This window comes from Tachypleus tridentatus, chromosome 13 (genome assembly GCF_004210375.1).
Source record: "Tachypleus tridentatus isolate NWPU-2018 chromosome 13, ASM421037v1, whole genome shotgun sequence".
Classification (NCBI taxonomy): domain Eukaryota; kingdom Metazoa; phylum Arthropoda; class Merostomata; order Xiphosura; family Limulidae; genus Tachypleus; species Tachypleus tridentatus.
In genome coordinates this window covers 28,910,610-28,937,630 of record NC_134837.1, presented here as the reverse complement: position 1 = coordinate 28,937,630, position 27,021 = coordinate 28,910,610, and the positions used below count along the sequence as shown (strand labels likewise).

At 35.4% G+C, this 27,021-nt stretch overlaps 2 protein-coding genes across 8 annotated transcripts in view; both read left to right on the top strand.

Annotated features, from left to right (window-relative positions):
- LOC143240740 (cotranscriptional regulator ARB2A homolog) overlaps nucleotides 1-3,382 on the top strand; it is an 80,446-nt gene extending 77,064 nt beyond the window's left edge. For all 4 annotated transcript variants that reach the window (XM_076483687.1, XM_076483689.1, XM_076483690.1 and 1 more), the window contains 2 exons: nucleotides 613-754; nucleotides 1,646-3,382. In XM_076483687.1, the coding sequence (XP_076339802.1) occupies nucleotides 613-740 (128 nt within the window). In that variant the 3' untranslated portion in view covers nucleotides 741-754; nucleotides 1,646-3,382. The remainder of the gene's footprint in view (nucleotides 1-612; nucleotides 755-1,645) is intronic.
- Nucleotides 3,383-24,048: 20,666 nt separating this feature from the next.
- LOC143239535 (uncharacterized) overlaps nucleotides 24,049-27,021 on the top strand; it is a 44,815-nt gene continuing 41,842 nt past the window's right edge. For 2 of the 4 annotated variants that reach the window (XM_076480695.1, XM_076480694.1), the window contains exon 1: nucleotides 24,088-24,250. The gene's annotated coding sequence lies outside the window, so the exon portion shown is untranslated. Of the gene's footprint in view, nucleotides 24,251-27,021 lie in introns of all 4 variants that reach the window. The other 2 variants (XR_013021230.1, XR_013021229.1) reach the window with 2 other exon arrangements.

Sequence of the window (27,021 nt, the reverse complement as noted above, 5' to 3'; positions counted from 1 at the left end):
ACACACATCGTGGCGAGTTGGCTGTATAATCCCAGTTTCCTTAACTCGGATTTCCTAAGCGTTTTAGATCAACTGGGATTATCTACTGTTATCAGCACTGCATATAAAATTAATAAAAGTTGGCGTCCAATATTAGATTGTGTGTTGTTGTTAATGTTTATACTTTTTGTCCATGAGTAAAACGTATGACCAGCTAGTTTTAGACGTGTGTTCAGTTTACTTTAGTCTGTTGAAATAAACATACCTCCCAGCATGCAACTTTCATTTTCCCTCTTGATCCCAGTCGTTTCCACTTAGTTTGCATGTGCATATCACCGTAAGTTACGCGGTAATAGGTCAGAGGTTATAAAGTTTTATTAGATACAATGAGCTGTCTTGTCGAATCACTCGTGCAGATTCACTTTTCCTATTTCAAATAAATATTTGTTTTGGTTCTTTTTAGAATGTTTTGTTATACCCGGTTCTTTAGAGTTTTATCAGTTCTTATCGTATTCTGAACCTAATCTGCCATTTGTGCTTTTATTGATATGTCGAGTCGTGTAACATGTTAAAGACAAAGTACTCGTAATCTTGGTAACGATATACTCCATTTGGGATTTTCTTTCTTTACAGGGCACCCGTCACATGAAATGACTTCGTGGTCCAGCTTTACCTCCATATTTGAATTTTTGGACAATAAATACCACCAGGTAGCGCTAGAATCGCCTATAGAACCGAAGAAACTGAGGGAAGAATTTTAAAAAATAAAGATGATGTAAGAATTTTGAGATTAGCATAAAAGTTAAATGTTAGTTATTAACGTTAATATGTTTGAGTACTTGAAAAGCTTCTGTATTATCTGTATGTATTATAGTGTAGTATGAACATTAACTTAACATTTGGAAGTCTATAGTGTAGTGTGTTTGTTTATTTGTGGAATTTCACGCAAAGCTACATGAGAACTATCTGTACTAGCCATCCCCAATTTAGCAGTGAAAGACTAGAGGGAAGGCAGCTAGTCATGATCACTACCACCAACTCTTGGGCTACTCTTTTACTCAACGAATAGTGGGATTGATCGTCACAATATAACGTCTTTACGGCTGAAAGGTTGAGCATGTTTGGTGTGACGGGGATTCGAACTGAAGACCATCAGATTACGAGTCCAAGTGCCTTAACAAACTGGCCATGCCGGACTCCACTGTAGTGTGAACATTATCTGAAATGTGTGGGGTTCTACTAAAAGCATGAACGTAACATTATAATGTATTATAATATGAAGTAAAGTGGTTGAGAATTATGAGTTTACCTTAAAGTAGGAGGTACGACTGTTACACAAGTTTGTTATTACTATGGAAGCCAAGTGTTCTTCGTGTTAAGCCTAATTAAGTATTTATGCGTTGTGGGAGGGAGACAGGATCGTCAGGTAAACCTGTTTTTTTGGGGGGAGGGCCATGGTAATAAAGTAAACATTCCATTATCGGTAACTAAATATCAAAGTCTTCCGAAATAGACTGTTGCCTGGAATCAAAATAACAATGGTACAAACGTTGTGTCGGATCCTAGTAATTCACTTAATATACTGTAAAGCCTAAACTGTAACTAAGAAACGTCTTGTGATTCATGTAACACCAAGTCCATAGTAATCTCAACTTTGTTTTTCCAGGAGATGCCTCTCTGGAGAACTCTTTGTATTTCACCGCTACAGATTGTTGCCGTTTCTTTTTGGGTTACCGGAACATTTCCTGATCTGAATAGTAATGGTGCGATTTCACGAGCGACGTTTCACGTGTTGTAAACCTTTTTTTTTTTTTTTTGGTTTGTTTGTTTCATTTCTCGTTGTTTCAGTTTTGGTTTCCAAGTGAAAACTTGCAGGTGCTTGTATGGATTTTAGCAAACTTTTCATGTAAGTTGCATGTTGAGCACAACTGGCATACCTGCAAAGTTTGACCTTTGGTAAATCATTGTATTACATTATATGTGGCCCTAAAGGTTTGTTTTATATAATAATAGTAAAAATTGAATCATATTAGATAGCTACATTTATTTTTAATTAGTTACCGCAAGTTCAAACTATAACTTTTATAATAAATTTCTTCGTACTAATTATATTCTATATGGTAAAAGTATTAATGTAGGATTGGATAAGTTTCTTTACATGATCATTTGCAAAAACTAGGTGCTGGCCAAAGTGCGAGGAATTTCGGTTTTTTAGTAATGATGCATAGAGCTGTCGCACTGGCTATACGATATATTTTTACATATGTGAATAAAATTCTTATAATAGTTGTATTTGTATGTGAGTTTACTTTGGTCTCAGTTGTTTTCTTGTATTTTTGGTCATACTGATTGTAGTTGCCTATCGCACCTTTCAAAACTTCTCAAGAGATGGCGCTACATCCAAATCGCAAAGCCTTTTAACAGGTATCAGTTGGATTGTAACTAGTTTGATACATTTATTATTGCTGTTTCTCAATTAACTTTCTTCTGTGAATGTATATGTGTAAATTTCGTGACGCTTGTGACTCCTGGATAAAGTGGTATCAAATTAAAACGCAGCCTATATACAACGACTTCAAATGATATACATACGTTAACCGTTTTCGATATGAACAATTATTTTAAATAAAATCAGATTGTTGTATTGTATGATGATGTTATTGTTGCCGGTTTTGTCACGGTCTTATTTGTTTAAAAAACAACTTACAGTTAGGTAAGTGCCTTATAAACTGATAAAAATAGACACTCACTTTCGAATAATTTAAAACGCATTTTAATAATTTATTTTCCACATCGTTTAGCACTCTTTGGCAACAGTGAGGGTTTGGAGTTAGTAATCAAAGAGATACTGGAAGGATTTAATGATTGCTTCGTCTGCTTTTCTTTTTTTTGGGGGGGTGTTGTTCCTTCGTGAATTTGTTTCTCTACAAGAACCACTTTAACTATGTAACTCATAGGTGATTGGACACACAACCAGCGGCCATTTGTAGCCACCGATAGAGTTATTCCTATAAATTGTGGGCCATTGCAACGTGTACTGCACTTTCAATAGTCCTGTGTTAATAATGGGTTTGTCCCATGTGTTTTTTACACACATATCCGTTCATTGCGTATTGAATAAACTGTAGGGGTTTTTGTATATGTATGTCCGTTCAACGTGTAATAACATGTATGTTTTTTTTTTTTTAATATATTTATGCCTGTTCAATGTATAACAACTTCTATGGGTTTTTGTATATGTATGTTCGTTCAGTGCATAATAACTTTTATGGGTTTTTGTATATGTATGTCCGTTCAGTGCGTAACAACTTCTATGGGTTTTTGTATATGTATGTCCGTTCAGTGCGTAATAACTTGTATGTATTAATCAAAAATAAAACATCTTTAACAACAGGGAAGAAAATATTTTATCGTGATTCTGTTTTTTACCTAGTGTTGTTTTGAAACAAATCTTTGTTTTCCATTACACACTCAGAGTATTGTTTGTATTTTACAATTACTCATGAAAGAATCATTACTAAAACCATCTTATCCTATCCCCGGTGCTCAACGATATATTTGAGAATTGACGTTAAAACCCTGGGGCTCGATTTCCTATGGTAGATGCAGTGAATAACCTATCGCTTGACGCTAAAACTGACCAATTCAGAAGTTATTCGCATGTGTTTCGGTGAACGCTATATATATGTAACTACAAATGATAGCATATTAAAAAATAATGTAATGAAACTTCTACCACAAATTGCAAAGGGTTCGCATCTAATATCTGACTTTATTTATAAGCCACACGACTAATAGCTGCCTAGATTTATAAGCCACACGACTAATACTTGACTAGATTTATACGTCACGGCTAATACTTGATAAGATTTATACGTCACACAGCTAATACTCAACTAGATTCATGAGCCACACGGCTAATACTTGCCTAGGTTTATAAGGTAGTATGCACGCATCAACTCTCTCGCTTTATAGTCAGCAAGGAGATGTAAGTGGGTAACTTTACCCCATGTGATTTCTTAGGATAATAAAACCGAGTGTAGAGGTATTGTGTGTACAACAAACACAAGGTCGACGACTGTAAATGAAGCCTGAATGTAATACAGGACTGACAGTAACCATTTAGAGATACAAAAGAAAGTTGAACGTACAGAACGTGTTTAGTGATAACATTCCTAGTGATGTAAAAGGTTACTATGTACATCCGCTTTTAAAGCAAGACGAGTATTTCAGAATGTGGTTGTGTAGATGTCTTGTTTGAGATATCACACAAGGTGGACAGTGTGTAACTGTAAGAGTTAACTGGAAGCGAGTAATTACATTGATTTATGATATTTAATATATCAAAGTTGACAGCGAGTAACTTACGTTATCTGCTAGAAGTAAAAACTAAACTCTGCAGTAAAAACAACAAGATAATTAATATAAATATATGTCGAGGTTAGAGTGAGTTTATTTATGTAACTTTATATGATACCAAGTTAACAGGAAGTAACTATTAAAAGTAAGTTCCATGATGAAAAAAAACACACCAAAAAACATCAAAATAATACAGCCATGAGTAAACTAGTAAAGTTCTGTGTCTTACAAGCCCACTAAATCCCATCTGTATACGACATGGCCGCTGTATTTTGTATATATTTAAATTGCAAGTCCTGATTTGGGTGGGTTGGCTGAATTTTAGTAGGAAGATTTTAAAAAAGGAAAATGGCTGTACTTAGAGAACCAATAATGTGAAGGTGTACACTGCTTTCCTTGGTTAATCTTGTCATGAACACAAACCGATCAAGTTGTATGTTATGTATAGACATTCTTTTCAGTCCCCGGTTTCGTCGTGTCTTGGCATTCAGACACTGTGTCGAACACTGCTGCCTGAATTGAGGAACCTTATCTAACCTGCCCTCTTCGTGTCTCTTGTCTTAAAACTTGCATGAGGAGACAGCTGGAAAAGGAATAGCGAGGCGTGGTTTCTCTATGAAAAACACCCGTCTAATATCTCGTGATGTGGTGTCACGTGGTTTTCTACACCAAAACTCTTCGATTTGATGGAAGTAGTTGCCAAGTTTTGCGTCAAACTGCTGTTTCTCTTAAGAGTTCCTAGAAGTAAATTAGTTCGTCTTGTCGAGGAGCTGGTTAATATTGTTATCATGTTTTGTTTTGAAGACGTCCGTCAGTATTATAGATTTTATTCTTTAAACCAACGAAATCGAAGACGTGCCACGTAAACTGCTTACAATACAACTTTGACAATTAAAAAAGACAGTCGTACATTACTCTTTTATTTATACGGTTTTAGTAAGGAGTGTTTTTATCAGCAGGTATTGGAGTGAATGCCAAAATAATTAGTGCACAAATAAGGTTAAAACAAAAGAGCAAATCAGTTCTCAAATTGTCGTCTTCATTTCGTTCCATTCACAACACGAAAGGTCACATGTTTGTTAATTTTAGGTTTCTGTCTGTTACAATTTTTGGCCAAGAAAATAAACCAAACCATTTCATGAAATCATTCGGAACCAGTTCAGGGAACCTCGGCAGTAATTAGTAAAATTAACTGTAACAAATTTTAACAGTATTGAATTTATTTTTGTCCAAATGTTTTATGTTTGATTTAAGTTACTGATAGTACGATGGTTCCATTGCTTCACTAACAGCCTGTGGGTACGAATCCCTTCACCAAACGTCTTCGTCCTATCAGCCGTGGCAGGTTTTAATTATTGGACGGTCAATCCCACGATTCGTTGATGAAACAGTAGCCCAAGAGTTAGCGGTGGGTGGTTATGACTACGTGCCTTCCCTCTTGTAGTTTTGAGTGAAATTCCACAAATAAACAAACACACTACACTATACTACTGAGTTATCAATGTCAAGTTAATGTTCATACTACGCTATACTACAGACTTGCCAATGTTAAGGTAATGTTCATACTACACTATACTATTGAGTTACCAATGTCAAGTTATTGTTCATACTACACTATACTACAGACTTACCTATGTCAAGTTATTGTTCATACTACACTATACTATTGACTTACCAATGCAAGTTATTGTTCATACTACACTATACTATTGAGTTACCAATGCAAGTTATTGTTCATACTACACTATACTACAGACTTACCAATGTTAAGTTATTGTTCATACTACACTATACTATTGAGTTACCAATGTCAAGTTATTGTTCATACTACACTATACTATTGAGTTACCAATGTCAAGTTATTGTTCATACTACACTATACTATTGAGTTACCAATGCAAGTTATTGTTCATACTACACTATACTATTGAGTTACCAATGCAAGTTATTGTTCATACTACGCTATACTATTGAGTTACCAATGTCAAGTTATTGTTCATACTACACTATACTATTGAGTTACCAATGTTAAGTTATTGTTCATACTACACTATACTATTGAGTTACCAATGTTAAGTTATTGTTCATACTACACTATACTATTGAGTTACCAATGTTAAGTTATTGTTCATACTACACTATACTATTGAGTTACCAATGTTAAGTTATTGTTCATACTACACTATACTATTGAGTTACCAATGTTAAGTTATTGTTCATACTACACTATACTATTGAGTTACCAATGTTAAGTTATTGTTCATACTACACTATACTATTGAGTTACCAATGTTAAGTTATTGTTCATACTACACTATACTATTGAGTTACCAATGTTAAGTTATTGTTCATACTACACTATACTATTGAGTTACCAATGTTAAGTTATTGTTCATACTACACTATACTATTGAGTTACCAATGTTAAGTTATTGTTCATACTACACTATACTATTGAGTTACCAATGTTAAGTTATTGTTCATACTACACTATACTATTGAGTTACCAATGTTAAGTTATTGTTCATACTACACTATACTACAGACTTACCAATGTTAAGTTATTGTTCATACTACACTATACTACAGACTTACCAATGTTAAGTTATTGTTCATACTACACTATACTACAGACTTACCAATGTTAAGTTATTGTTCATACTACACTATACTACAGACTTACCAATGTTAAGTTATTGTTCATACTACACTATACTATTGAGTTACCAATGTTAAGTTATTGTTCATACTACACTATACTACAGACTTACCAATGTTAAGTTATTGTTCATACTACACTATACTACAGACTTACCAATGTTAAGTTATTGTTCATACTACACTATACTACAGACTTACCAATGTTAAGTTATTGTTCATACTACACTATACTACAGACTTACCAATGTTAAGTTATTGTTCATACTACACTATACTACAGACTTACCAATGTTAAGTTATTGTTCATACTACACTATACTACAGACTTACCAATGTTAAGTTATTGTTCATACTACACTATACTACAGACTTACCAATGTTAAGTTATTGTTCATACTACACTATACTACAGACTTACCAATGTTAAGTTATTGTTCATACTACACTATACTACAGACTTACCAATGTCAAGTTATTGTTCATACTACACTATACTACAGACTTACCAATGTTAAGTTATTGTTCATACTACACTATACTATTGAGTTACCAATGTTAAGTTATTGTTCATACTACACTATACTATTGAGTTACCAATGTTAAGTTATTGTTCATACTACACTATACTATTGAGTTACCAATGTTAAGTTATTGTTCATACTACACTATACTACAGACTTACCAATGTTAAGTTATTGTTCATACTACACTATACTATTGAGTTACCAATGTCAAGTTATTGTTCATACTACACTATACTATTGAGTTACCAATGTTAAGTTATTGTTCATACTACACTATACTATTGAGTTACCAATGTTAAGTTATTGTTCATACTACACTATACTATTGAGTTACCAATGTTAAGTTATTGTTCATACTACACTATACTATTGAGTTACCAATGTTAAGTTATTGTTCATACTACACTATACTACAGACTTACCAATGTTAAGTTATTGTTCATACTACACTATACTATTGAGTTACCAATGTTAAGTTATTGTTCATACTACACTATACTACAGACTTACCAATGTTAAGTTATTGTTCATACTACACTATACTACAGACTTACCAATGTTAAGTTATTGTTCATACTACACTATACTATTGGGTTACCAATGTTAAGTTATTGTTCATACTACACTATAGACTTACCAATGGGTTACCAATGTTAAGTTATTGTTCATACTACACTATACTACAGACTTACCAATGTTAAGTTATTGTTCATACTACACTATACTATTACAGACTTACCAATGTCAAGTTAATGTTTACATTACATTACACTATACTGCAAACCCACACAATGTTCAGGTGATGTTCACACAACGTTATATAGTTAAACACCAGTTTCGACTTACAGTTAGATCAAACTGTATTTTCTTCATTTGAAATATACCCTAAACAACACACTGTTCTAATAATTATAAGTGACGGTTAAATGCCGAAAGATGGCGAAATATTAAAAAACTTCAGAAGGCTTAAAAATTGTTACAAAAACAGCTTACTTATACGGGTCTTTACGTAATATTATCAATGTTGGGTTACACGTTGTTTTATTCGATATTCCGTTTATGTTCGGGCCTTTACGTAACATTATCAATGTTGGGTTACACGTTGTTTTATTTAATATTCTATTGATGCTCGTGTCTTTACGTAACATTATCAATGTTGGGTTACACGTTGTTTTATTTAATATTCTATTGATGCTTGTGTCTTTACGTAACATTATCAATGTTGGGTTACACGTTGTTTTATTTAATATTCTATTGATGCTTGTGTCTTTACGTAACATTATCAATGTTGGGTTACACGTTGTTTTATTCGATATTCTGTTGATGCTCGGGTCTTTACGTAACATTATCAATGTTGGGTTACACGTTGTTTTATTCGATATTCTGTTGATGCTCGGGTCTTTACGTAATATTATCAATGTTGAGTTACACGTTGTTTTATTCGATATTCTCTTGATGCTCGTGTCTTTACGTAACATTATCAATGTTGGGTTACACGTTGTTTTATTCGATATTCTGTTGATGCTCGGGTCTTACCGTAATATTATCAATGTTGGGTTACACGTTGTTTTATTCGATATTCTGTTGATGCTCGTGTCTTTACGTAACTATCAATGTTGGGTTACACGTTGTTTTATTCGATATTCTGTTTATGCTCGGGTCTTTACGTAACATTGTCAATGTTGGGTTACACGTTGTTTTATTCGATATTCTGTTGATGCTCGGGTCTTACCGTAATATTATCAATGTTGGGTTACACGTTGTTTTATTCGATATTCTGTTTATGCTCGGGTCTTTACGTAACATTATTGATGTTAGGTTACACGTTATTTTATTCGATATTCTGTTGATGCTCGTGTCTTTACGTAACATTATCAATGTTGGGTTGCACGTTGTTTTATTCGATATTCTGTTGATGCTCGGGTCTTTACGTAATATTATCAATCTTGGGTTACACGTTGTTTTATTCGATATTCTGTTTATGCTCGGGTCTTTACGTAATATTATCAATGTGAGGCGACACCTTGTTTTATTCGATATTCTGTTGATGCTCGGGTCTTTATGTAACATTATCAGTCCAGGATGACACTGTTTTATTCGACATTATGCCAATACCCACGTATTTATTGGTAGTTTGCTTTATGTTACTAGCTAGTTTTTAGTTGGCATTGTAGCAAACATTGTTGAATTTACTCGATATTTTAATAACATTCACGTTTCTTTACAAGATTAACATTGTTAGATAGAACTAGGTGTTATTATATACTGGTGGAGGCTGTGAGATTAACATTTTAGTTAGAACTAGGTGTTATTGTATACTGGTGAAGGCTGTGAGATTAACATTGTTAGTTAGAACTAGGTGTTATTGTATACTGGTGGAGGCTGTGAGATTAACATTGTTAGATAGAACTAGGTGTTATTATATACTGGTGGAGGCTGTGGCATTGTTGATAGAACTAGGTGTTATTGTATACTGGTGAAGGCTGTGAGATTAACATTGTTAGTTAGAACTAGGTGTTATTGTATACTGGTGAAGGCTGTGAGATTAACATTGTTAGTTAGAACTAGGTGTTATTGTATACTGGTGAAGGCTGTGAGATTAACATTTTAGTTAGAACTAGGTGTGTTACTGGTGAAGGCTGTCAGAGTTAGAACTAGGTGTTATTGGTGAAGAAGGCTGTGAGATTAACATTGTTAGTTAGAACTAGGTGTTATTGTATACTGGTGAAGGCTGTGAGATTAACATTGTTAGTTAGAACTAGGTGTTATTGTATACTGGTGAAGGCTGTGAGATTAACATTGTTAGTTAGAACTGGTGAAGGCTGTGAGATTAACATTTTGTAGAACTAGGTGTTATTGTATACTGGTGAAGGCTGTGAGATTAACATTGTTAGTTAGAACTAGGTGTTATTATATACTGGTGAAGGCTGTGAGATTAGTTAGAAACATTAACATTGTTAGTTAGAACCAGGTGTTATTGTTATACTAGGTACTGGGTGACATTGTTAGTTAGAACTAGTGTTATTGTATACTGGTGAAGGCTGTGAGATTAACATTGTTAGTTAGAAGGCTGTGAGATTAACATTGTTAGTTAGAACTAGGTGTTATTGTATACTGGTGAAGGCTGTGAGATTAACATTGTTAGTATAGAAGGCTGTGAGATTAACATTGTTAGTATTGTATACTGGTGAAGGCTGTGAGATAACATTGTTAGTTAGAACTAGGTGTTATTGTATACTGGTGAAGGCTGTGAGATTAACATTGTTAGTTAGAACTAGGTGTTTGTATACTGGTGAAGGCTGTGAGATTAACATTGTTAGTTAGAACTAGGTGTTATTGTATACTGGTGAAGGCTGTGATTAACATTGTTAGTTAGAACTAGGTGTTATTATATACTGGTGAAGGCTGTGAGATTAACATTGTTAGTTAGAACTAGGTGTTATTGTATACTGGTGAAGGCTGTGAGATTAACATTGTTAGTTAGAACTAGGTGTTATTGTATACTGGTGAAGGCTGTGAGATTAACATTGTTAGATAGAACTAGGTGTTATTGTATACTGGTGAAGGCTGTGAGATTAACATTGTTAGATAGAACTAGGTGTTATTGTATACTGGTGAAGGCTGTGAGATTAACATTTTAGTTAGAACTAGGTGTTATTGTATACTGGTGAAGGCTGTGAGATTAACATTGTTAGTTAGAACTAGGTGTTATTGTATACTGGTGAAGGCTGTGAGATTAACATTGTTAGTTAGAACTAGGTGTTATTGTATACTGGTGGAGGCTGTGAGATTAACATTGTTAGTTAGAACTAGGTGTTATTGTATTCGATACATTCCGTGTTAATGGTATAAAGTGTCAAACTTCACTTTCTGCATATCCGTCAGCAAGCTCTTGAAATTCCTGGCCACTCACGAAGGTCTCTATCCTGGGATCATCTCAGCGGTCAGGAGGACGGGCTGGGGGCGTTTCCCGTAGACTTATCAGGTCATGGGGGCCGGGCTTGGTTATTTGAGTGATAGTTCTACCAGGATAGCAGGTGAAGACTCGTGCAGTACATGCATAAATCCTAGTCGTTAATTTATACAGGTTCTTTAGTTAAGATAACTAACACACACTGTCTGGGCAGTAGTGGCGTGCCTTTAACATGAACGTGTCAGCCACTACTTAGCTGTTTAGTAAGAAAAAACAACAACGAAAGTATATTTACCGAAAATCAGATGATATTATAATTACTGTAACAGCACATATTCGTTCTGCTGAGCACAAGGCATTATTAACCTGTCCTTATGCACGTATTTACACAAATAACCTTCATATATTACCCCTCCCACTTGCTGAACAGTAAGTCTGGAAGATTATAACTCTAAAATTTTCGTTGCGATACATCTGGTGGGCACATTACAGATAATCCATCGTGTTATCTTCTGCTTGACAACAAACAAAGAGCTTTATACTATTGTGTATTTCGTTTCGTTAAACACACACACACACACAAACATCCATAAATGCACATTTTTAATTTTCAGATACTCGAATGTGTTTGTAGGATACTTTTAGGTAAAAACTTTCAGGCCATAATGGTGACGTATTTATTTTGCTTTAACTTGTTAAGTAAAGAGTCGATGTTGACTTTAATCCAATACATGTGATGGTAATTTCTAGTAATAATCTTTTAGTTTCGTCTACCAACGATTAGCCCTGGTCAGTTTCACTGATTTTACTTTTTCGTATGGTGAGACATGCCTACAACTTTTGTTGGAGTTGTGTGTAATATTTGCTTCCCTATAGATATATCAGGTAAACTAATTTAACATTCGTAGCTCACGAGTTTCGTGTGTTTAATCCGTCACACGGTTGTTTACATCCGATAAATCTGATAGTTTTATGTTAAAACATTGAATATAGGCTGAAGCTGAAAAGTATAATCTTAACTGTGTTTTGAAAACTATAAACCACCATATCAAACATGCTTTCCATTTTTAATTTTTGCGGAGATTTTCTACGTTATGCTCTTCCCCTTTGTACTGAGACTGAGATCTAATTGTTACAGTAACAATAGTTTTCCACCTTATTCTGACCTTTGACATAAATATTACAACAGGTATTCAGCTATGCTGAAACTATTGATCTGATTATTACAATAGCAGTTGTTTTCCACATGGTGACCCTTGACATAAATATTATCCATCCACGATTAAACTGTTGATCTAATTCTGACATTGGTTGTCTAAGTACACTGGTCTGTAAGTAATCTAAGATTTATTTTCAACCAAATTTTCAGCTTTTGACTTAAATGTTATAATAGCAAAGGTCTTTATCTACACTTTGACCTTTTAAAAAGACGTGTTTTGTTACATTTCTTTGTCTCTTCGTGCCATTACTATTGATTTAAATTTAAATATTACAGTGAGGACATAAATGTCATAACCGTTTTTGGTCTATGCTATAGAAGTGTTATATTATATAAATGTCAAAGTAGGTGTATTTTTCATTCTCCCTGTGACATTTCACGTAATATTCATAATAACTTTCTGTCCACGTTCTAACTTAGGTAATCTAATATCGTTTCATTCATGCTTTGATTATTGATCGAAACGCCACAGTTCCATAGTAAGTTTCTCTCCTCATTACGACGTGTCGCATATAAGGTTTTTTTTTTAAATATTATTAATCTGCCATTCATACCGGATGTATTGATTTAAATAATAATATAGCGGTAGTTTTCCACCCATGCTATAAATTCAACAGTTTACTCTCGCATTCACGTTAGGAATTGTAGTAGCAGACTTGTACCCACGCTGTGAACTCAAGATTTGAACTAGATAGTGCTAAGTTATTCTTCGCTCGGAACATGTACTTCTTTGTGTAATATCGTATGTGTAAGGCGGTAGAGGGTCTTTGCATTTTTCCGTCAGTATTCTTTCTCTGACCTTTGACACATGTTAGAATGCTCCTTCATTCGCGCTATGATTTGTGTTCTAAATGGAACAGTTGGAGTATTTGTTCTTGGAAAGTTTGTTGTAGAGAAGAAAAGAGGGAGTCGCTGACTCATTTAGTCACTGTTTCATTTAGTCACAGTTTCATTTAGTCACTGTTTCATTTAGTCACTGTTTCATTTAGTCACTGTTTTATTTAGTCACTGGTTCATTTAGTCACTGTTTTATTTAGTCACTGTTTCATTTAGTCACTGTTTCATTTAGTCGCTGACTCATTTAGTCGCTGACTCATTTAGTCACTGTTTCATTTAGTCACTGTTTTATTTAGTCACTGTTTCATTTAGTCACTGTTTCATTTAGTCACTGTTTTATTTAGTCGCTGACTCATTTAGTCGCTGACTCATTTAGTCACTGTTTCATTTAGTCACTGGTTCATTTAGTCACAGTTTCATTTAGTCGCTGACTCATTTAGTCACAGTTTCATTTTGTCACTGTTTCATTTAGTCACTGTTTCATTTTGTCACAGTTTCATTTAGTCACTCTTTCATTTAGTCACTGTTTCATTTAGTCACTGTTTCATTTTGTCACTGTTTCATTTAGTCACTGCTTCATTTAGTCACAGTTTCATTTAGTCACAGTTTCATTTAGTCATCGTTTCATTTAGTCACTGTTGTTGTTAGTAAATAAGAAATGAGAAGTTTTAAACAGAACTGAAACTTGTTATAAGCTGTTTTGTCTAATAGAAAACGATGTGTTTCACTTGCTGTTAAACATTTCATTAACAAGTGAACTAGCAAATATAAACGTAATAAGATATTTTATTTTAAACTTTGACTAGTGACTATTCAAGGAATGTATATATATATATATACAGAATGTGAATATAGAAAACATACTCGATAATTCACATCATGTAATTTACAATCGCTTGAGGCTACCAAAATGGCGGCTACTTGTAACCTTGAAAATTGTTCGACTTCCAAACCTTTTCAGGACTAACTGTATTCGACTACGCTATTTGTTGTTCTGTGGTCAGTTCTTATTGTCACCTTTGATATAAAAGCCAAAATAATCCACTGTATAAAATGAGAAGTCTGAAGAGCTCATTAGTATTGGATTTGCACTTTTTGTGACCTTTGACACAAATATTATAGTATTCTCTTTTATATGCTACGATTATTACTCTTCCTTTTTTTGCTTTGACCTTTGACATACGTGGTAGTCTTTCATATACGCTGGTACCAACCATACACGCTATAATTATTAATTTAAAAGATTTATCAGTGTTGGTGTTTCGTTTCCGCTGTGACCCTTGACATAAAACTCAGAACTGAAATATGATTTTTTTTAACCGACTAGTCTTTATTCGTCCATCTTTCTCTCGTTGATCTTTGTTGCATGTTAGAATTATTTCATTATTTTTATATTTTATATTTTATATTAAATATAAATGGGCATTTATCATCATTTTTCCGTCTATATTGTGACCTTTGACACAAATGTTAGATAACAGTTCTTCCACAATCCCTGGTTATTCATCTAAGTGTACCATTATACTCACAGATAACTTTGACCTGAATGTTTTATATAATCTATTCTTTTTAGCAACATTAAACTAAAGTTTACAGCCGAATGCAATCATTCGCCTTTGTTGTGTTTAGTCATTCTTCCTGGTTATGACCTTTAATCCACAATCATGGACAACATTCGCCCTCCCCCGTAATAATTTCTACAGACATCTATGTCCACAAGGAACAGCATTTTTAAGCCTTTATGTGAACATTTGCAGAAACATTATAAACTTTCCTGTATGAACTAGAGTAAGAATGCTTGCTACACTTATAGTTCCTTTCCTATTTCTATTATTGCACGGTATGACCCTTCATAGACAGCATTTCATGAAACTAAAACTGGACTTAAATACGAATTCTATGATTGATAAAACTTACGAGGTGTGATAATTTAATTTGTCTTTTTGTCGGATTTTTAGCTGCTTTTTTTAGTTAGAGGAAAATAAATAACCGTACATATATACGTTAAATAAGTTAAAATAAATACGTTTGTTTTCCACACTTTCTTCAACACAGAGAGATAAGTTAATGAACATTACATATATAGGCTCTCTTTAACATAAAAATCAAAAGATATATTTAAATCTATTTCACTCATTCTTGGTTACTACGTAAACATTTTTCTGTCCGAGATTTAAAATAGATTACAATTTAGCTGTTCAAAGAAACACATATCACAAATAAGGAACCTCGGGAATATTTTCTGACCTATTGAAACGAACCAAAATTTCATGTTTTTCTCGTTTAAACAAAGCATGCAAGAAAAACGATCTGTTTAAGAAATATCCGAGCATCGCCTTGCGGCGTCTGTTGTGTGAGAGACGTGACTTGGAAGTTTCCAATGAGCTCTGGTGGATTACAAACTCGAGGCGGGTGACCCCTTCGACCTCGCCTTTTAAGTACTTACTACATGCGCCCGTGCGGCGTCGGTAGAACTCTCTGCAGTTGTTGGTGAAAAAGGACGGGCGAATTTTACACGAAAACGGAAATCGATCGGTTTTCGAGACGCAAAGAAGAAATGGGTAAATGCACAATGTACAAGGCTGACACTTCTCGACACGCCACGCCGCCCCATTTAGCGATGAAATGCAAATAAGGCTCGCGGTTAACAGTCCTCTGATAGGCAACATAAATCACCCAACGCTATATTGTCTTCTACAGACTACACCGCCTTTTTCAACTTCCTCTCCAACTAACTGTTTGTTTAGAAAGTGATGGCACGCTAGCTTTTTCAATTTTTTTTTTTTAAATCGCAGTGTTGAAGTATTAAAATAAATAAATTAAAGGCGTACTTGCATTTATTTGTTTTAAAAAAGAAACAAACAAACAAAGTTTTCATGTTGAAGTCACTAGACTACCTGAAAATTTGTGTGTCAAATTGCAATGGAGATAGAAAAGTGCGCTTCAAGACTTGTTACCGAGGTGACGTCAGCATCAAACTCACGTAGAGTTACTAACAAACTAAGAGAGACAGGGTTGTGGTGGTGCCTTACACGGAATCCCAGTCAGGGTGTTTGCTCTGCTGGAACACCCAAATAAAAAAAAAAAAAAGGGAAAACCACAACTATAATTATTCGTACTTTTATAGATGCTCAATGTCAGACGTTGGAGTCGATGTGACTTGGTGTATCTCTTTATAATTTGTAACAGTATATATATATATATATTAAACGTGGACTTACAACTAAAAAAATGTTCTTATAGGGCACAGCACAAGTAGCACACAATAGCTTGAAAAATCAAAACAACAACCCAACTTAGATATATTTCGTTATAACTGTGACTAGAACTTAATGTAATCTGGTGATTCATCATCTGTGTAACTAATAATTGCGTTTACTTAATATGGTCGAAGGTTATAATCTCAGTAGGATCAAATAGTAACACGTTAGTAACTATTAAATATAGATTGTTTTTTTAACATTGGACAAAGGCCAAGGGTTCCTACTGGCATTGAATCATCTTTATAATTAATAATTGTAAATTCTTAATGATGGTCAAAGGTCAATTTATATGCTGGTTCTTTAATATCTTTATAACTATAGGATTTTAATGCTTGGACAAATATCAAAATGGCTGTTTTTAATGTACGATAGTAGCATAACATAAGCTTTACTTTTTACTAATAGCTATATACATGTATGTATTTAATATGACCATAGATCAATAATCTTATTCCTAATGTGACCTATTATTATTATTAAGTAACCTTTGATTAGTTTGAACTGGCCTGGCATGACTTAGATATCATACTAATAACTATATATCGAAGACTGAGTAAATTATATTTAAAAAAATGCAAAAAGCTTATTGAAAACGATATGGATATGGATGAACTTGGGCACCAGAATCATTTAGAAAGAAACCTGTAACAAATTTTACCTTAGCCGTGGTTGGTAAGCAGAGTGTAGCGTCTTGTAACAAGTGAGAATACACGAACACAAAGGTCAGTTGCAAAAGACATCCGCGTGTCCCAGGTAACAATACATAATATAAATGGAGAAGAAAATCCTGTCTGTAAAAGCGACCTGATTCACGCGTACGTAGGTTGCTCCGGTGAAATATCGCTCAACCATTGTTTACTACAAACTGATAGAGAGCAAAACAGTATTCACGCTATCTGATACGAAGACGTACCTATGAATTTCAGTTGGATCAAGTTGTTTGAATGGGCACAAGAAAATTTTCGTTTTCGCACACTAGATGGATTGTGGAAAGTGAGTAGGGAAGAATGGTATGCTAGAGGCATGGCCACCTTACGACAATACCTTTTTCAATGGTAACTATGCTGTAGAACTGTTATAAAGCTACAATGTCGTCAGGTAGAGCATGACCGGACGTGGCGTTACGCGCTGTAACGATAAGGTGAAGTTCCAAAACTTTAGTTTCTTAAGGGTTAATTGAAGGTTTAAGAGTTCTACCTTCAGTGTGCTTAGTTTCCTCTGTTTATTTTGTGATTATATACCTAGTTTTCTTCCGTTGACTATGTGGTTACATAAAGACAAGCCCACCAGTTCTTTGTGAACAGTAGAAAAATTAAATCAAATTATATCTATAAATAACGGCAATAAATAGTGTTAAAGTAGGTATTGTGTTATTATTTATTACCTAAACATGTAATAGGTACATAACGAAAATAAAAGCATTATGATAATTACATTTCATCTGGTTCACATCCTAACAGTTGTTGATCATAAAAACCGATGAGATATGTGTCTGTTGTATCGTAGCTGGAACTGGTGAGTCCTGGTATTGTGCGAAACACCTCGTCGGCACTAGATATCAAGGATGTATTATTACTGGCACATTATACCTAACACATTCTCCTTTATTTTTACTCATGGGTTTTTAGGATTAACATGGTTACATCATATGAGTCTAATATGGTCCTTACCTGGGTGTACCACATATTTGTTGCGTTAAAATGACATCTATGTATAATTTTATTAGAAAAGGAGAATTACTTGTTTATTGTGTTTGTTTTTAATTTCGCACAAAGCTACACGAGGGCTATCTGCACTAGCCGTCCCTAAGTTAGCAGTGTAAAAGGAGAGGGAGGGCACCTAGTCATCACCACCCACCACCAGCTCTTGGGCTACTCTTTTACCAACGTATAGTGGGATTGATCGTCAGATTATAACGCCTCCATGGCTGAAAGGTCGAGTATGTTTGGTGCGACGGGGGTTCGAATCCGCGACCCTCAAATCACGAGTCGAACGCCTCAACCCACCTGGCCATGCTGGGCTTTACTGTTTTTAACTGTTGTCTGTAACAAATAAGTCTACACCTACGTATATTTATCCTAGTAGTTTTAGAACTTCTTTCCCATTCATTTCATGACTAGGTGATTAAGGCACACAACTTGTAATTTGAGGGTTGCGAGTTCGAATCCCCGTCGCACCAAACATGCTCGCCCTTTCAGCCGTAGTAATGACTAGTTGTCTTCTCTGTAGCCTTACACTGCTAAATTAGGGACGGCTAGCGTAGACAACCCTCGTGTAGCTTTGCGCGGAATTCAAAAACTAAACAAAAAAACCCTCCGTCTAGTCTCACACTGTTAAATTAGGGACGGCTAGCGCAGATAGCTTTCGTGTAGCTATGCGCGAAATTTAAAACAAACCAAAACGATTCAGTTTTATTTACCTTTCGTCGGAACTTGAATTTTAATGAGCCGACAGACGTTTCCTTCTTAACATAACTTTTAAAATTATTACTCTAGATATACTTTTTGAATACCAGGGATTTGTGGTCGCTACTTAGAGCATACATTTACATTAATCAATATATTTATTACACACACATTTCCCGTTAACAATGATACAATCTTAACACCTTCAGTTCTTTAAGTCTTAGCATATGGATACTAAGTTCAGTGTCATTGCTCTGATTATTTATCTCTCTGTCTTCTTGTGTCAATTATTTTGTGTTCGTTTTAGCTCCAGTAGTATTTAACGAAGCTAACACGGAAGGCTATCTCACATTTAATTAATACAAAGTCATTATGTGAAGCCTGCGACCGATTTACGTTATTAAATGGTCTAAAATCCGACACAGCTCCATCTGTTGAGTGGATATAATTTGTCCATTATTAGTTTTTTGCACGTGTGGCTTTGAAGAGAACAATCCGATTTATTTGTTCGTGTATAGCTGTGATAAAAAGCTGTTAGAGATTTGTGACAGTGTGAATTTCGTATGAGAGTTTGGGAAATAGTGTTCGATTGTGTTTGCCTCCACGTGCCTGACAGTGCTTATATAATTACTCATCATGAAAGAATAGTGAAAACACGTGAATGAAAATAGTCAGAGAAACAATGCCATACAAAGAGGTGGTGCCATACAGATGGTTCTTAGTTGTCGAAAAACGTGTCATTGTGTCGTCCAAGGACCAGCATACACAACTAAGTGTGTGCTCCACAGCTTAAATAGATATATATAAAATTAAAGTCGGAGTTGTTCCACGAAATTGCGCTTCACACGGGAAACAGACACGGTATAAATAAAGTTCACGTGGTGTATTGACAAGTATTTACATTTAGCCTTTTGATGCTTTTGTGTGTATAAAAAAAAAAATCGTGCTAATCAAGTTTTAACTGATAATGAAATGTGTTAGGCTTAAAAGCACAAACGTCCATGCTGGTTGATTGGTAGAAAGCGTCTGGGTAAGGTAAGACAGCGTAACAATTCTGCGGTTATCTGTAAACATGCCACCTACAAAACTGGCAGCCAGTGTGTACACTATAAAAGTTCTAAATAACGGAACGTTTTCCAATGAACAGTTTAAAACTACATCGTAGCTTTAGAACTAAAACCTGTGTTTCTTTTTCAGTGATTAGTTTCTGTCATAAAGCACGGAAATAAAGCATTTAAACAAAAACCGAGATATAACCAAGACTTATCATGATTGGTGTAACAAATAACCAGTTAGCCTTCAACCATTAGCACTGAAATACTTTTGTGTTCCTACTTTCCTAGTGTGTTTTACACAGTAATGTTTCTAAATAAATTACCTGTTATTTAGTGTAAGAATATTTGAGAAGTACCAAAATGAGTAAGTTAATTTATCGTTAAATTTTTCACCCATTCTATTTTATTCATGTAATTATTATTATTCATTACGAACGACACTGTAATTTGTTTTTCTTCTTTTCGTTAATTTTTATCAGAAGTTCGATTTTCGGGCGGAGGGATCGAAACCTATCACCTAGCATACTTGTGTTTTCAGTTTTAGGGCGCTATGATATGACGCTCGGTTCAGTCCTTTATCTTTCTTGTGGTAGGCAGTTCGAAATTAAATGACTGTTAGTCTCAGTAGCTTTGCCATAAGCAGATAAACAAAGTTGTATTGTTCTGATTTTTAACTACATTTTCGAGCTTCTGTATTGTTTATTTGTGAATTTTTTCCCTCCTTGTGGCACAGTGGAATGTCTGCGGACCAACAAGTGGTGGGCAGAGCAAACATAGCTCGTTGTGTCCCCTTTGTGCTTAATTTTAAACAAACCAAATTCTTATTTTTGCTTTTTTTATTCAGGCCCGGCATGGCCAAGCGTGTTAAGGCGTACGACTCGTAATCTGAGGGTCGCGGGTTTGCATCCCCGTCGTCCCAAACATGCTGCCCTTTTCAGCCGTGGGGGCGTTATAATGTGACGGTCAATCCCACTATTTGTTGGTAAAAGAGTAGCCCAACAGTTGGCGGTGGGTGGTGATGACTAGCTGTCTTCCCTCTAGTCTTACACTGCTAAATGAGGGATGGATAGCACAGATAGCCCTCGAGTAGCTTTGTGCGAAATTCAAAAAACATTTTTTTTATTCGTAACAAAGAATAAAATTGCTTAATAAAGTAAAGAAATTTAATCACAGACTTATCTGTTAGAACATATATATACACACACACACCAACATATATATTAGTTTGTTATAACCAAGAAAGAAGCTGAAACAAAATATATTTAAAAATGCTGCATTAATTGCGAGGATCTCAGAATAAAAGCTATAATATGTGATATAAAGTATACCCTAGGTTTTGGAGGTGACTGAAAAAGTAGAACCCACATTGCGGTGGGGATACACCGCCTATCAATCTTAACATCCATTTGTCTGTGTTATAAATGAAATAACATAAAGTAAAGGAATAGCAATAGAAATTAAAAGTAAATAAAAGAATTCGAAATTAGGAGAACAAGATGTGGGTGTTCAAGCCCACAACGTCCCACATCTATATCACCCTTTATTGCTTGCAGGCAGTTGTGGGAATGTGACTGTTCACCAAAGTAAAGAAGAAGAAGAAAAATAAGGTGCTATCATTTTGGGGTAAGTAAGTTAAATAAATTAGTGCCTTTCTACCATAAACGAATTATACTCGTATGAAGGGCCACATTCAGTTATCTAAATTAACTAGTATAATCCCCCAACCACCACCCATTAAGTCTACTGTAACTATCATGTCCTAAACAAGTCTTTATATGCGGTATGGTGTACATTCACATAAAATTGTGCCAAGTTGTTAAATGGCCTTAGCCAATAAACATAAAAAAATATGCACTTTGCATTGTTTGTTAGACTCAACCACTCATTTGAGTAGAGCTTCGAAAGATGAAAATAAAAAAGGGAAAATAAAAATAAAAAACATTTTTAGCATTTAATAGGGAAAATGTGAACACTATGAAATTAGCCTAAATACTAGCTGGTCAAAATTTTAAGACCATACTGAAATGAAGCGTTTCAGTGTTATGTAAACACGTAACGAAATTTAGTCATTTGTGTTCAAGCATTAGCGTTGTCAACATTTCCCACTGACATCTCCTGTGTTACATTGGGTAAAAACATGGCAAAAGCTAAAACGTTGACAGAGTTTGAACGTGGCAGAATTATCGAGCTGCAAAAGCAAGGTCTCTCTCAACATGCCATCGCTAGTGAAATTGGGCGTAGTATAACTGATGTTGCAAATTTCTTAAAAGACCCTGAGGGATACGGAATGAGAATTTCAAGTGGTCGGCCCAAGAATATTTCGCCCACGTTGAGCAGGAGTATTCGACGGGTTGTCCGGCAAGACACCAGCCGATCGTCGAACCAGATTAAGGCTCTTACGGACGCAGAATGCAGCTCAAGAACAATAAGACGGCATCTACGACAGAAAGGCGTTAAAAACCGTAAACGTCTTCAAAGGCCACGCCTCCTTCCACACCATAAAACAGCTCGGTTAAACTTTGATGAGAAGCACCAAACATGGGACGTAGAAAAGTGGAAGAAGGTTTTGTTCTTTGATGAGAAAAAATTTAACCTGGATGGTCCAGATGGCTTCCAACGTTACTGGCACGATAAGGATATCCCACCGGAGACATTTTCTACGCGACACAGTGGAGGAGGTTACAACATGATCTGGGGTGCTTTCTCTTTCCATGGAACAATGGAACTTCAGGTTATACAAGGGCGTCAAACAGCAGCTGGCTACATTGACATGATGGAGAAAGCATCCTTATTGACTGAAGGCTCTCGCTTGTGTTGAAATGACTGGATCTTTCAGTAGGAAAACGCTGCAATCCACAGGGCCTACAGGACAAGACTTTTTCATGGCGAATAACGTGATTCTGTTGTACCATCCAGTTCGCCCAAACTGAACCCCATTGAAAATGTTTGGGGATGGATGGCAAGGGAAGTCTATAGAAATGGATGTCGATTGCAAACAGTGCATGATCTTCGTGAAGCCATCTTCAACACTTGGAATAACATTCCAGCCAGCCTTCTGGAAACGCTTATATCGACCATGCCAAAGCGAATGTTTGCAGTCATTCGCAATGATTGCCGTGCAACTCACTACTGAGACCTATTGTTGGGCATTTCCTATCCTGTTTAGGACTTCTTTATGGTATGGTCTTAAACTTTTGGCCAGCTAGTATTTAGGCTAATTTCATAGTGTTCACATTTTTCCTATTAAATGCTAGACTTTTTTTTATTATTTTCCGTTTTCTTATCGTCATCTTTCGAAGCTCTACTCAAATAAGTGGTTGAGTCTAACAACGCAAAATGCATATTTTTTCCTTATGTTCATTGGCCTTAAGATTTTGGCCAGCAGGATATATATATATATACGATACCAAAGCAAAAGTCCATATCTCTTTATCTGACTTAAAGGATAAGAAATATTATAAGTTCTATGTTTATAAAAGCTCTCTACATATTTACGTACCTTTCTGTCTATCCATTTAATAGATGAATTATTTTTTGTTTCATTGTACAACCCTGTCAAGAATTAATAACCGCTACTGGCCCTAGGTTACACTAACAACTGATCGCCATAACTTAGGCAACTGCCAAACATTATTACTGGGCGGAACATTGCTGTTCCTATTGAGGAATACGAATATCAGGTTCAATAGATGTGAAAAAAAAACCCTGCTGTGAAAAGACCTCGCGTGCTCAAACTTAGCAGCTGCCAGCTTTTAACCTTTATGCTAAATACGTACCATTACGTTTACAGCAAGGGCGCTTTTTTGTTTTGCTTTTTCCACCGCGCTGGAAACTGAGGCTAGTCATGCGTAGTAGCTCCAGAAAATAAATTAAGCTCAGCATCCTCAACCACGCTTGTTTCATTACCACCATGTCGAAATTTGTTTGTGTGCTGGTTTCGTAGGGTATTGAAGCTTGACCGGCCGGGAACCTGTTTCTTACGCGGGTAATGAGCGAGATTGGCGACAAATCCTGTAACAATACCTGTGTTTGAAGGTTTGTACAGATCAATACTCTGTAACAATATCTGTGTTTGAAGATTTGTACCCACTAATCCTGTGTAACAATATCTGTGTTTGAAGGTTTGTACAGACCAATACTCTGTAACAATACCTGTGTTTGAAGGTTTGTACAGACCAATACTCTGTAACAATATTTGTGTTTGAAGGTTTGTACAGACCAATACTCTGTAATAGTATCTGTGTTAGAAGGTTTGTACCCACCAATACTCTGTAACAATACCTGTGTTTAAAGGTTTGTACAGATCAATATTCTGTAACAATATACCTGTGTTTGAAGGTTTGTACACACCATTAAGCTGTAAAAATATCTGTGTTTGAAGGTTTGTACAGACCAATATTCTGTAACACTACCTGTGTTTGAAGGTTTGTACAGACAAAGTACTATAAAATGTAATATTAAACAGGATCCACATACTCTCGTTGTATTGAATATAGTCAGACGATCCTCATTATTGTTTTATAACTGAACCTCATAGAATTTCCACATGACCTCATAATTCAGATTTAACACCAGATAGTCCTAAGTCAGTGTTTATTTGTCTGACTTAAAGATTGGTTCAGCAAAGTACTATCTACTTTAGATTCAGCGGTATTCGGCAGAACCTCAAACATTGTTGAACCACAGTGTCCGATAGTTCGGATTTAGTATGTTTTATACCCTAACATCAAACAGTGTTTCATCACTGCACCTTATATGCCACATCTGATATTGAGTCATTTATCTTACGTTGCTATAATAGTAGCAACTACTATTAGTAGTATAATTTTGCTTTGACAGGTAAAATCTCTTCATTTCGGTTGCTCTAGTTAAGTAATTATACCAATGTAAATGTGAAACAAATCCCCTCTGGAGTGTGCAGTGTGTATCACACTGATATCTCTGTGTGCTGCGTCTATAAATGATTTTAATACATATATATACAAAACTTCACGATGTACCACAAAGGTACCATGAAGGACTTAATTTTTATTTCTTTTTCTTGGAGAAGAGCTCCTCCCCCGCAAAGACTTTTCACCAGATGGCGCTCATATTTTATCACAGAAATGTTTGATTTCCAAACTTTATACAACAGACACCAATCCAGTCAAACAAAATGCAATTATGCATCCCTTAGAGTAACCGAAAGGTCATTCGTAACGTTTCAGGTCAGTTTTATTTAGAGCTATTATTTGCTCGTAGCGTCTCGTCACGTGAGGGTTTTGTTTTGTCAATGTGAAGCTTTATTATTTGCATATAACGAAAGGAATATCCGTGCTTGTGATGGTCTGCTCTCTCTTACAGTAACCTAATATCTATTAATATGTTTCCCCTTTGGTTTGGAACTTCTTTTGTGACCTTAGTATGATCGACTGAAGACTTCGTAACTCTTGTTAAGGAGCAATCATTGGAAAAACAATTAACGAAAAAAAAACATTTATAATCTTTGTTGGATGAGAGCTTCGTATTTCCAATAAGAAATTATACAATAAAACCTAATGTCTCTCTATATATATAATTTCAGGCTCTAGTGTACTCTAATAAAATAGTTTACGTTAAGGTTGTCGAGTGTGTTCTCTACAATTCACTGTTTTAATCACTTATTTCATTGCTAATATAAGTGCTTTGACGATGGAAATTAATTTTCGCATGTACAGTGCCATACGATACCGTAGGCTATGCTATATGTGACTTCTTTAATTAGTTAGAACTAGTGAAGTATTATAGCCAAATCAGCTGTGACTCTTTTCGTCCCCAGCTAGTACAGCGGTATGTCTTCGGATTTACAACGCAAAATCAGGAGTTCGATTCCCCTCGGTGGGCTCAGTAGATAGCCCCATGTGGCTTTGCTATAAGAAAACACACAAACGCACAAACACACACATTCTTTCCGCTTGGCCCGGCATGGCCAGGTGGGTTAAGGTGTTCGACGCGTAATCTGAAGGTCGCGGGTTCGAATTCCCGTCACACCAAACATGCTCGCCCCTTCAGCCGTGGGGGCGTTATAATGTGACGGTCAATCCCACTATTCGTTGGTAAAAGAGTAGCCCAAGAGTTGGCGGTGGGTGGTGATGACTAGCTGCCTTCCCTGTAGTCTTACACAGCTAAATTAGGGATGGCTAGCACAGATAGCCCTTGAGTAGCTTTGTGCGAATTTCAAAACAAACAAACAAACAACTCTTTCCGCTCCACTCTTCGGCTCGGATGAAGTGACATGCCACTAGGAACTGGGTTTCGATACCCGTAATGGGAAGAGCACGTATAGCAGATTGTGTAGCTTTGTGCTTAAATACAAACACACAAAGTTACGTAAAATCATGCTAAATCTAGGGCCTTCTTTTTCGAAAGAAAAGTGAACGTAATTAAATATATCAATCGGTAAAAGAAAAGTGTCTGTTTGTTTGAAAGTGATCACATAGTTACAGAATGGATTATTTGTGCTCTACCAACTATTGGTATCAAAACTCGTTTTTTAGTGTCGTAAGTCCGCAGACGGTATTGCTCTGCCCCTGAGGGAAGGGATGTGTGAAAATGTGTGAGAAAAAATCGACCAAAAATCATATAAACAAGCATAGTTAGGTAACGTTAGTTTCAAGTTATGTAAGTTTTATAGTTAATAAACGTACAACCAGTTTCTTCTTTACCGCACATTAAAAGTCCTGTTAAAACACAAGCTGCTTCATACATATATATAAACATGCATAGAAACATTGTGGCTATATTTAAATAAATAAATTATGAATGGCGGGCAAAAATCTAGCAGTGTT